General features: G+C 55.6%; 1 protein-coding gene across 1 annotated transcript; it reads right to left on the bottom strand.

Annotated features, from left to right (window-relative positions):
- Nucleotides 1-2,887: 2,887 nt before the first annotated feature.
- EPPK1 (epiplakin 1) lies at nt 2,888-10,843 on the bottom strand. Its single transcript, XM_034763806.1, has one exon. It carries the CDS (start codon nt 10,826-10,828, stop codon nt 3,890-3,892), a length of 6,939 nt encoding a protein of 2,312 aa, XP_034619697.1. The 5' UTR covers nt 10,829-10,843; the 3' UTR covers nt 2,888-3,889.
- Nucleotides 10,844-11,992: the final 1,149 nt, after the last annotated feature.

Raw genomic sequence — 11,992 nt, 5'->3', positions numbered from 1 at the left:
GGGGGCAGTGTCGCTCTCTCCCATGGTGCCAGGGCGGCTGGCACAAGCCCAGGATGCAGAGACAGTGACCCCCTTCGGCGGAGACCCTCCCCAGGGCTGGGAGCTGGGGCTTGCAGGAGAATGGACCGATCAGCTGTGGATGCAGGGAGGGACCAATCGGGAAGCGGGCCCATTGGGCGCTTTCTGAGCTGCAGCTTGTCTGCTCTGCCTGTTGTTTGAAAAGGGCCCGGACAGAGGTGGAGGCGCAGACACGAGGCTGGTCCGGGAAAGCCCAGGGAGCAGCGGCGGCTGGGCAGGGAGCAGTACCAAGGGCCCCAATGAGAGACACGAACTGAGCCTGGCCTGGAAACCGCCAGCTCCTGCTAGCCTGAATAGACACAGCCCTGACTCTCAGTGGGACCAGCCCCAAACAGGTCCCACCGCTGCTCACCGCGAACTGTAACTGTCTAAGCTTCTGCAGCCTTTCCCCTGTCCTGCCAGCCCTAGTACAAACCTTCCCCTGAGCCGTGGCTTTGAGTGGTTATTGGCACCCACCAGGGCTGGGACCTACAAGCCCGAGCTGCTGAAGTGCCTGCAGTGTCCGGTTGCACCTGGCATGCTGGCGGTTTGGTGTGCTCCAGCCCTGCGCAGCTGCAATAATTTCACGGGTGGGCTCGCTCAGGAGGAAAGCCCGGTAACCTCTTGCAGTTTAGAGGCTCTCAGCACACCGGCTGTAAGGGCATCTTCCGGGTTATCTCCATCCCCCAGGCTGGGAGGAGCACAGAGTTCACAGCAATCTGGAGGGATGGTTTCAAAGCTCTCAGATTGCACAGGCTCAGGAATTACGGCTTCCTGCAGATGGCACTGCACTGCCACAGACGACAGGTGTGGGTTAGCCTCCTGGGCGCTAGGACCCCCAGGTACCAGTCCCGATTTTTACACGGATGCTATGGGCAAGTCACCTCCCCTCTGTGCCTCCTTGTCCTTATCCCCAGAACGGGGACTGGGACAGGGACTGACCTGCCTCGTGGGGAGTGAGGGCCCAGGGACTAATCAGATAGTTAATCCGTAAAGTGCCTTCCATACTCCTAGTGCTGCACCCTGCTGCTGTCACTGTAACAGGGCAGCTCTGGGCCAGTTCCCTGCTCCCCAAATCTCTCTGGGTTCATCCACAGACAATGCACAGCATTGGCTTTTGAGGGTCTGTGACGTTATTGATATAATCTGGGACCATATAGATCATTGTTGCAACCAAGGTCCTGTAGTGGCACCCAGATCTTGTATAAAGGGGGTCAAATGGGGTGTCTAAGACAAGGTTATGGTTTACTGGTTATGATTATGCTGTCTATATGTGTGTATCACTTTTGTAGTTGAAGTTATGAATATTGGCTCTATACTGTCTGTATTTCAAACTTATGCTATGCTTCTGGGAGACATCCCAGACAAGTTGGTGTTAGCTCTGCCTAGCCTGCTTGATGGCCCATTAAGGACCATCAGCTATACAATGGACCCATTGAGAGAAGGCAGATACGCCTTGTAGCTCAGCAAAGTATGCAGGGACTGGCCCATGTGACTCCAGACTCCATTTTGCTGTAATTTTCCACACTAAGAACAAAGAGGTGTTCTTACACCTGGAAAAGACTATATAAGGCTGATGCCTCATCTCCATCTTGTCTTCAATCCTGCTTCATACCTCTGGAGGAACTTTGCTACAAGCTGAAGCTTTGAACAAAGGACTGAGGACCTATCCCAGCGGGGGATGTATTCCAGAGACTTGATTTGAACCTGCAGTTTATTCCATCGCTGCTGCAAGCCTGAACCAAGAACGTTGCCATTACTGTATGTAATTGATTCCATTTAACCAATTCTAACTCTCATCTCTATCTTTTTCCTTTTATGAATAAACCTTTAGATTTTAGATTCTAAAGGATTGGCAACAGCGTGATTTGTGGGTAAGATCTGATTTGTATATTGGTCTGGGGCTTGGTCCTTTGGGATCAGGAGAACCTTTTTCTTTTACTGGGGTATTGGTTTTCATAACCATTTGTCCCCATAACGAGTGGCACTGGTGGGAATACTGGGAAACTGGAGTGTCTAAGGGGATTGCTTGTGAGACTTGCGGTTAGCCAGTGGGGTGAGACCGAAGTCCTCCTAGTCTGGCTGGTTTGGTTTGCCTTAGAGGTGGAAAAAACCCCAGCCTTGGGCTGTAACTGCCCTATTTGAGCAATTTGTCCTGAGTTGGCACTCTCAGTTGGGTTCCGCCAGAACCGCATTGTCACAGGGTCTGTAACAGGGAGACACAGTTTTCCTACAGGAACAAAGCTGCCTCCCCTTCTGCTAAGATCTCTGCTCTCTTCTGGCTCTGGGCTTGACCTGGATCCGAGCACTGAAGCTCTGCCCTTTATCCAGTGGCAGCTGTAGAAGTCCTGGGGTTGAATCCATTTTCCATCATACAGCTGCAGAGACCGCTTTGGATGGGTTAATTAAGACAAAGATCCATTCTACTTATGTCATCCTCTGCAGGTTTTGAAAGATTCCCTTTATTGAGTCAGGAGAGCAAGTCAGCGCCTGGGCACCCCCTGTAACAAACCCCAGTGCAGGAAACATTTCTTCCAGGCAAGTGCGGCACATGGAGCCTCCAGCAGGCATAGAACATTGGCAAAGCGAGCTCAAGAGTTGGAAGGAGAAGAGGAGCTGAAATGCCCTGTCAGAGGGAAAAGGCCCCTTTACTTCTGGCTGTGCCACTGAAAAGTGCATGTTGCAAACCCAAGTTTTATTTATTTTATTAATGGAGATATCCCATCTCCTAGAACTGGAAGGGACCTTGAAAGGTCATCGAGTCCAGCCCCCTGCCTTCGCTAGCAGGACCAAGTACTGATTTTGCCCCAGATCCCTAAGTGGCCCCCTCAAGGATTGAACTCACAACCCTGGGTTTAGCAGGCCAATGCTCAAACCACTGAGCTATCCCTCCCCGCCTAAAGTTTGAGTAAACAAACCCTTATGAAAATACGCCACGCGATTCCTCAGCTCCTGGCTAGATTCCATAGACCTCAGGTCAAGGGCAGCTGTCAGGGAGGAAGGGGGATTTTGAAAACAATATACTACTGTGTTTGTGAGTAAGTCTAGTGCTTGTAACGGGAGGCACACAATATCCCCAGCTACAGACTCACATAGTATTAGATCGCTCAGGGAGGATTGCACTTGGAGAAACTAAATCTAATCGACTAGAATAGTGCAGGCCAATGCTGTGAAGCCGTCTGCTGCTCAGCTCTGCTAGTGCCCCACACTCCCCCCGAAGTCCCCATGGTCTTCCAGTTCTGGCCCCCACCCAGCGTTGCTGATACTCCTCGATCCAGATCTACAGTCTTCCCCTGCCACTCCAATCCAGGGCGAGCCCACCCATGTGCCTCAACTCTGACCTGCAGAAACTTTGGAATTCCGGTTCTAGAACTATCCTGAGGAGAAACTGTGAAGAGAAGACCCAGCCACTTCCTCCCTTACCGCAGCCTGCACTGAGCGCTTTTCCTTCCCACAATGCGCTGTGTGGTGCAGGAGCGTCACAGGCATTGCACGTTACCCTGAGATTCCCTACGGTTATTCCGTACGATTCCCGCATGACCCAGAGCACTGGACAATATCAGGGACCCAATATCCCTGACAACATGGGAGACAAATAACATGGCATTCCACAGCAAGCAGCTAGTGGACAGACCTGGGTAAAAGGGGGTGATAATAAAGAGAAGAATCACTAAGATCTTCGTTCTGCAAAGCACGCTGGGAACTTCACCACACCATCAGAGGGACAGAATTCTGGTGCTCACAGAGACAGAATGAGTGGAGACAAAGGGATGAAAAGTGCTATTTGCAACACAAAACAAAACTGGGATCAGAGTGATAAAATGAAATATAATTAGTCCATCCCCACCTTCAGCAAACAGAGCCCCGTGTCTGGGTCTGGGACGCATCTGCTGAGGAGCTGCATGTAGGTGAGGTTCTCGTGAGTGTTGGGGTCGAAGAAGCCCTTGGTGTCGTCGCTGGGGTCAGAGAGGATGCGGTTCATCTCTTCGTCGAAGTAGCCCCGCTTGTAAGCCACCTCCACGGGGAGGCGGTGACTGTGCACGGGGTCGATGATGCCGCCGGTGGCGATCTGGGCCTCCAGCAGGCGGATGCCGTGGTCTTTGACTATCAGGTCTTTCTTCATGGCCTGGAAGAGGGAGATCTTGTTGCCCGTGTAGGGGTCAGTGTAGCCGGTCACTGCTCTCTCTGCAGAGAGCAGCTTCTCGTGAATCTCACTGCCCACCAGGCCGGCGGAGACGGCTTCATCGACGGACAGCTTCTCGTTCTTCAGCGGGTCGGTGATAAAGCCGCTGGCAGCCTGCGCCTCCAGCAGCACCAGCGCGGTGCCCGGCCTCAGAATGCCCTTCCCCATGGCCTGGTAGATGCTCATCTTCTCTGTCTTGGACGGGTCCGTGTTGGACGGCACCAGGACTCCGGCAATGCAGCTAGTTCCTTCCAGGTATCTCTTTACGGAATCCATTTCCGTGATCTCCTGCACCGTCTTGGTGCCCTGGGTGAGTTCAGTCAGCGTGTCCTGGTCAATAATGTCAGAGCTGAACAGCTCTGAGGCAGTCACCTGCCTCCTGAGGCCTGAGAACTTCACTTTGCTGCTTCTCTCTTCTGTCTGCTCAACGATGGTGGTGAGGATTCTGACCAGCTCCTCCAGAGTCACGGTCCCCGCTCTGTACTTCTCCAGGAGCTCCTGCCTTTTCTCTTCCGAGAGGTATTTGGAGAAGAGAAGTTCCCACACGGAGACCTTTCGCCCTTGGAACTCGCCGACCGATACGTCGACGGTCGCGAGCCGGAGAGTCTTTTCCGCTTGTTGGTCCTGTGGAGAAGGGGCGCTGGCAGCTCTCCCGGATGTTCTCTCCTCTCGGCAGGGGCCTTCCACCCCGCTGGGCTGTTTGCCGCTCTTTTTCTCTGTCTCGGTGATGATGGTGGTGAGGACGGTTATCATTTCTTGAATGGTTAGCGTCCCTGCTTTGTACTTCTTCAGAAGCTCTTGTCTTTTCTCTTCAAGGACGTATTTGGAGAAGAGCAGATCCCACACAGAGACCTTTCGCCCTTGGAACTCGCCCCCCGGCCCGTCGACTGTCGTAGTCTTTAAGGCCTTTTCCCGTTTTTCATCTCTCTGCGAATGGGCAGCCTCGGCCTTCTGTGACGTTGCCCGTTGCGTGCTCGGACTTTTCACGGGCCTGGGCTCTCGGCTGCTCTTTTGCTCTGCCTCGGTGATGAGGGTGGTGATGATGGTTGTCATTTCCTGAATGGTTAGCGTCCCCGCTTTGTACTTCTTCAGAAGCTCCTGCCTTTTCTGGTCAGGGACGTATCTGGAGAAGAGAAGCTCCCACACGGTCACCTTCTGCCCCTGGAAGAGTCCCACGCTGACGGTGGCAGGGGCAGACTGTAAGCAGGTTCGTGTTTTTTCATCTAGCTGGAAGAGCACGGAGCCTTTGTGCATCAGCTGAAGCATCAGGAGCCCCGTGTCTGGGTCTGGGACGCATCTGCTGAGGAGCTGCATGTAGGTGAGGTTCTCGTGAGTGTTGGGGTCGAAGAAGCCCTTGGTGTCGTCGCTGGGGTCAGAGAGGATGCGGTTCATCTCTTCGTCAAAGTAGCCCCGCTTGTAAGCCACCTCCACGGGGAGGCGGTGACTGTGCACGGGGTCGATGATGCCGCCGGTGGCGATCTGGGCCTCCAGCAGGCGGATGCCGTGGCTCTTGAGGATAAGCCCCCGGTTCATGGCTTCGAAGAGGGAGATTTGGCCTTTTGTGAAGGGGTCAGTGTAGCCGGTCACTGCTCTCTCTGCAGACAGCAGCTTCTCATAGACCTGTTGTCCAATGAGCCCAGCAGCGAGTGCCTCCTCCACTGACAGCCTCTTGTTCTTCACCGGGTCAATAATGAACCCGGTAGCAGCCTGCGCCTCCAGCAACACCAAGGCGGTGCCCGGCCTCAGCATTCCTCTCGTCATAGCCTGGTAGATGCTCATCTTCTCATTGGCTGGCTGTACTAACACTCCAGCTATGAAGTTACCCCCCTCCAGGTATCTCCGGACGGAGTCCATCTCTGTGACTTCTTTGACAGTTTTCTGTCCCTGCTTGAGTTCATCCAGGGTTTTCTTGTCTATCAGCTGAGACTGGAAGAGGTCACTGGCAGACACCTGCTTCCGCAGGCCCTTGAACGTGAACCTCTTGCCTTGCTTCTCAGTTTCTTCAATGATTGTGGTAACGGTGGTGATGATTTCTTGCAGGGCCACAGCATTCTCCTCTTTGTATAATCCCACCAGCTCTCTCTGCTTGCAGTCTGTGATGTACTCGGAGTTGAGAAGGTCCCAGAGGGAAACTGTATGCCCTTTGAACCGTCCTACTGCTACACAGACTGTCACAGATTTCAGCACCTCCATGGTTTGTTTGTCCACATAGAATGCTGCAGTTTCAGACAGAGGTAGTAGCCAGAGGCCTGTTTCAGCATCAGGGACACACCTGTCTTTCAGCTGCTGGTAGGTCAAGTTTTCTTTTGTGTTTGGATCAAAGAAGACTTTGGTGATGTCAGTGGGCTGGGATAGGGCCTGGTTCATTTCTTCATCATAAAAGCCGTGCATGTAGGCTGCAGGAAGAGGAAGATGATGATGGTGGATGGGATCGATGACCCCTCCTGTAGCCAGCTGGGCCTCTATTAAAGGAACACCATCGCTCATGGGAATAAGGCCTTTCCTGATTGCTTGACAGACTGAGATTGAGTTCCCCGTGTATGGGTCTGTGTAACCGGTCACTGCTCTCTCTGCTAGAAGCAGCTTCTCCATGAGTTCCTCACCGACAATGGCTGCTTTGACGGCCTCCTCCACACCAAGTTTCTGGTTTGTTACTGGATCTATAACAGCTCCTGTAGCTGCTTGAGCCTCTAGCAACAACACCCCTGTCCCCTGCAGGAGGAGATTGTTTTTCATTGCTTGGTAAATGCTCATTCTCTTCTTGGAGGCCTGTATAAAAATCCCAGCAATGCTCCCCGTGCCCTGTAAGTATCTCTTCACGCTCTCCATCTCGGCTACTTCTCTGGCCGTTTGTGTTCCCTGAGCCAGATCCTCGAACATCTTCTCGGTAATGATGCCAGCATCGAGCAGCCAGACGGCAGGCACACTGCCCCTCAGGCCTTCGAAGGTGATGTGGGTATGGGCTTTCATCTCTATTTCCTCAACAAGCTTCAGGACAAGAGTGACCAGCTGCCAGACAGACACGTCCTCAGACCGGTACTTCTCCACAAAGTCATTTCTCTGCTCCTCAGTGAAGTAGCCAGAGTGGATCAGCTCCCAGAGGGAGACCCCTTTCTCCTTCACCATGGTCTCCTTGAATAGCTGCTGGATCTGTTCATCCGTGCGGACAGGCACAGCTGTCTGTGGCAAAGGCAGCAAGTGGAGACCAGAGTTTTTGTCCTTCTGGCAGCGCGCGATGAGCTGAGCGTAGGTCATAGGCTCCTTGCTGTTGGGGACACAGTAGACCCTGGTATTATCAGAGGCACCAGAGAGAGTTTTGCTCATGTCCTCATCCAAGTAGCCTTGTTTCTGGGCAAATTCCACAGGGACATAGTGGCCGCGGTGGGGGTCAATGATGCCTCCTGTGGCAATTTGGGCTTCCATGAGCTGAACAGCCTGTTTGTCGGCGATGAGGCCCTTCTTCATGGCTTGGAAGAGGGAGATCTTTTCCCCAGTGAAAGGGTCTTTATAGCCCATTACAGCTCCTTCCGCGTGCTGCAGTTTCTCATGGAGTTCTGGCCCAATAACCCCTTCCCTTACGGCTTCATCAACGCACAGCTTCTGGTTGTTCACTGGGTCGATGACGAAACCAGTAGCGGCCTGGGCCTCGAGCAGTGGGAGAGCCACCCCTGGCATCACAATCTTCTGCTTCATGGCCTCATAGATGCTCAATCTCTGGTTCGATGGCTGGAGCACGATCCCCCCGATGCTGCCGGAGCCATAGAGGTATTTCCGGACAGAGTCCATGCGCAGGACATCCTCCGGGCTCACAGCTCCCTCCAGCACCCTCTCAAACAGGGCCTTGTCTATGATGCCAGTTTCTAGCAGGTGGTAGGCCGTGACGCTGCCTCTCATGGCTGGGAATTTGATGTGGGCCCATTTTTTCATCTCTTCCTCCAACATGAGTCTGATCTGCTCCAGGGTGAGCTTCCGCAGCTGGTAGTGATTAAATATCTCCCGCCGCTTTCCCTCGCTGAAATACTCAGAGTTCAACAGGTCCCACACGGAGACCCTTTCTCCTCGGAACCTCCCGTACTTCACGAGGAGCCACGTGCTCCTGAAGGCTTGTTTGGTGGTGTCATTGATGAACTGGCGCTTCTTGCTGTTCAGAGGCAGGAGGCAGAGTCCAGTGGAGGGCTCTGTGATGCACTTCTCCTTCAGCTGCAAGTACGTGAGGTTCTCGTGCGTGTTGGGGTCGAAGAAGCCCTTGGTGTCATCGCTGGGGTCAGAGAGGATCAAGTTCATCTTCTTGTCGAAGTAGCCCCGCTTGTAAGCCACCTCCACGGGGATTCGGTGGCTGTGCACGGGGTCAATGATGCCGCCGGTGGCGATCTGGGCCTCCAGCAGGCGGATGCCGTGGTCTCTGACAATGTGGCCTTTGCTCATGGCCTGGAAGAGGGAGATCTTGTTGCCGGTGTAGGGGTCTTTGTAGCCAGTGACTGCTTTCTGTGCTGCCAGCAGCTTGTTGTAAATATCTGGGCCGATGACGCTGGCTCGCAGAGCCTCCTCCACGGAATATTTCTTGTTTGCAGCTGGGTCGATGATGAATCCAGTGGCAGCCTGTGCCTCGAGGAGGATGAGGGACGTCCCTGGCATTAGAAGGCCTTTCCTCTTTGCCTGGTAGATGCTGATTTTCTCCTGGGAATCGGGCAGCAGCAGCCCACTGATACTGCCTGTCCCTTCCAGGTACTTCCTGACTGTGTCCATGCCGACAACTTCTCTGGCGGATGTCTCCCCTTGGCTCAGCTTCTCAAACAAATCCCTGTTGATGATTTCAGCACTCAGGAGCTGGCTAGGGGTCACCTTGTGCCTCAGGCCTTCAAAGGTGATATTGGCAGTGGAAGCCATTTGCTGAACAGTGGTGCTGACGGTCTTAGCCAGTTCTTGCAGGGAGAGAGTCGCGGTGCGGCACTGCTGGGTAAGCGTGGCCCTTTGTGCACTTGTGAAGTAGTCTGAGAAGAGGAGTTTCCAGAGCGACACCGACTTCCCCTTGAATTTGCCACAGGCCACAGGTACTGTTGTGTTTTCCAAAGCCATTCGGGTCCTGTGGTCAATGAAGGACTGCATGCCCCGAGACCCTTCCCCATCATCTCCGAAGAGTGGCAGCAGGCGGAGACCGGTGTCTGGGTCAGTGACGCACCTCTCCAATAACTCTGCGTACATCACGGTCTCCTTCGTGTTGGGGTCAAAGAACCCTTTGATGTCATGGGTGGGATGGAAGAGGAGCCGCTTCATCTCTTCATCGAGGTAGCCCCGTTGGCAGGCCATCTCCACTGGGACACGGTGATTGTGGACTGGATCGATGAGGCCACCGGTGGCCAGCTGGGCCTCCAGTAGGTAAGTCCCCTGGGCCCTGGCAACGAGCCCCTTATTCATGGCTTGAAACAGAGAGAGCAGCTCCCCAGTGCAGGGGTCTCGGTACCCAGTGACGGCTCTCTCAGCGGATGACAGCTTCTCATAGAGCTCCGGCCCAACCACACCAGCCTTGACAGCATCGTCAACTGAGAGTCTCTGGTTCTTGGTGGGCTCTGTCAGGCAGGCAGTGGCAGCCTGGGCCTGCAGGAGGGCCAGTGCTGTGCCTGGCATGAGGAGGTGCTCTGTCAGCGCTTGGTACAGACTCTTCCTCTCACCGATAGGCAGTACGGCAACACCTGCAATGCCTCCCGTGCCCTCCAGGTACTGCTGAACATGGTCCATCTCTGCTACCTCCTGGACGGAGACCCGGCCTTCCTGGAGGGCCCTGAATGTTTCCATGTCGATGATGCTGGAGCTGAGCAACTCACTGCTGCTCACTCTCCCTCTCAGCCCCGGGAAGGTGATTTTCAGAGGCAAGAGGAGGAGCCCTGTGGCCGGATCGATCATGCATCGTTTCTTAAGCTCCCGATAGGTGACCCTCTCGCTGGTGTTTGGGTCAAGAAACCCTCTGGCAGCAGCAGAGCTGGGGTCAGAAAGGAGCTGGCTCATCTCGTCACCAAAGTGTCCCTGCTCGTAGGTAACCTCCATGGGGACACGGTGGCCGGTGGCTGGATCCACGAGGCCCCCTGTGGCGATCTGGACCTCCAGCAGACGGGCGCCCTGCTCCCGCCCGAGCAGCTCTTTTTGGATGGCTTGATAGAGCGAGATCTTCTCATCCGTGTAGGGGTCCATGAAGCCAGTTGCTGCTCTCTCTGCAGACAGCAGCTTTTCTTTCAGCTCCAGGCCTACCAGCCCCAGTCTCATGGCCTCTGCCACGCAGAGCCGCTTGTTTCGCACCGGGTCAATGAGGGAGCCTGTGGCTGCCTGAGCCTCCAGAAGAGCAAGTGCTGGCTCAGACATCAGGAAATGCTCTCTGGTGGCATCATAAAAACTCATTGTCTTCTTGGAAGCCTCCACGTACACCCCAGCAATGGTCCCGGTCTCCGGCCGGGGCTCTCTGACCCCGTGGGGCTCCACACCCCTCTGTCCCTGCTTGCCAGGCTGCATGTCCTGATGGAAGTGACTTTCTCCTGGGGTGTCGTCTGGGTGAGCTGTGGGGGTGGCATGTCCATTCACTGCCTGCTTGTGCGCCATGCCGTCTGCCCTGGTGCTCTGCGCTCCCCTCCGGTGACGGTGGGGCCTCGCTCACCTCCTGGGGCAGCGCCCGCCTCTCTGCAGAGAGAGAAGAGAAGAGATCACTCTACAGATCACTCAGCCAGGAACCCGCCCCAGTCCATTCCCCCCACCGATCGCTCAGCCTGGAACCCTCCCCAGATACCTCCAGCGCTCCCCGCTCCAGGGCTGGCTTTGCTCCCCCCACCCCCACCCCCACCCCCGGTGCTGCTGTGTTCTCCATCCCCACCCTCCCATCAGGGAGAGACGGTTGGTGTCTCAGCCTGAGGCTGCTGCGCTCCCCTCCGGTGACCATGGGGCCTCACTCCTGTGCACGGGCACGTGCAGTTTTCATGGTACATGTGGACAAGAGACGTATCTCCGCAGACGCAATGCCAGGAACTGGACTAGAGGCAGGGAGCGGAGCCAGTGCAGCCCCCTGGGCTGGGGGCATCCAGACAACAGTGAGAGCGAGACGAGAAATGCCAGAGGCAAGACTCTCCTCCCACCTCTCCCGCCGTGGGCTGGATTAGCAGCAGGAGCAGCAGAAGGCCCCTAAACATGGCGGGGCCACCCCTTCCCCCTGAAGCCCTGTTCCTTGAAGCCCCGCCCCTTCCCCTGAAGCCCCGCCCCTTCCCCTGAAGCCCTTCCCTTGTGCCACCCCTTCCCCCTGAGGCCCTGCCCCCACGCTGCCCCTTCTCTCCGAGTCCCTGCCTTTGCACTGGCCCTTCCCCCTGAGCCCCCACCCTCGCACTGTCCTCGCACGGCACATGCTGGCCCAGTGCACTGACATGGGCCTGCCGTGCGAGGAGCCTGTTGGGGGTGTCTGTACGGCCGCAAGGCCATTGCCCTGTGTGGAGGCACCTGTTCCCCACAAGCCCTGCTCCTATGTATCCACCAGCGTGGCCAGAGAAGAGACACGGCGGGGCCTAGAGGTGTCAGAGACGAGCGGGAATGGGCTCACTGACCCCCTTTGCCCTGTACAAGCAGCAGCTTCAGACTGAGACACCAACCGTCTCTCCCTGATGGGAGGGTGGGGATGGACAGCACAGCAGCACCGGGGGGCCGGGGGGGGGGGGGGCAAAGCCAGCCGGAAACCCCCTGGGGGGGGGGGGGCGGGGGGGGGGGGGGGGGGGGTGCCGGCGG

This window comes from Trachemys scripta, chromosome 2 (assembly GCF_013100865.1).
Source record: "Trachemys scripta elegans isolate TJP31775 chromosome 2, CAS_Tse_1.0, whole genome shotgun sequence".
Taxonomy (NCBI): domain Eukaryota; kingdom Metazoa; phylum Chordata; order Testudines; family Emydidae; genus Trachemys; species Trachemys scripta.
Note: the sequence above shows the minus strand (reverse complement) of the source record. Positions and strands in the feature narration are given on the sequence as shown.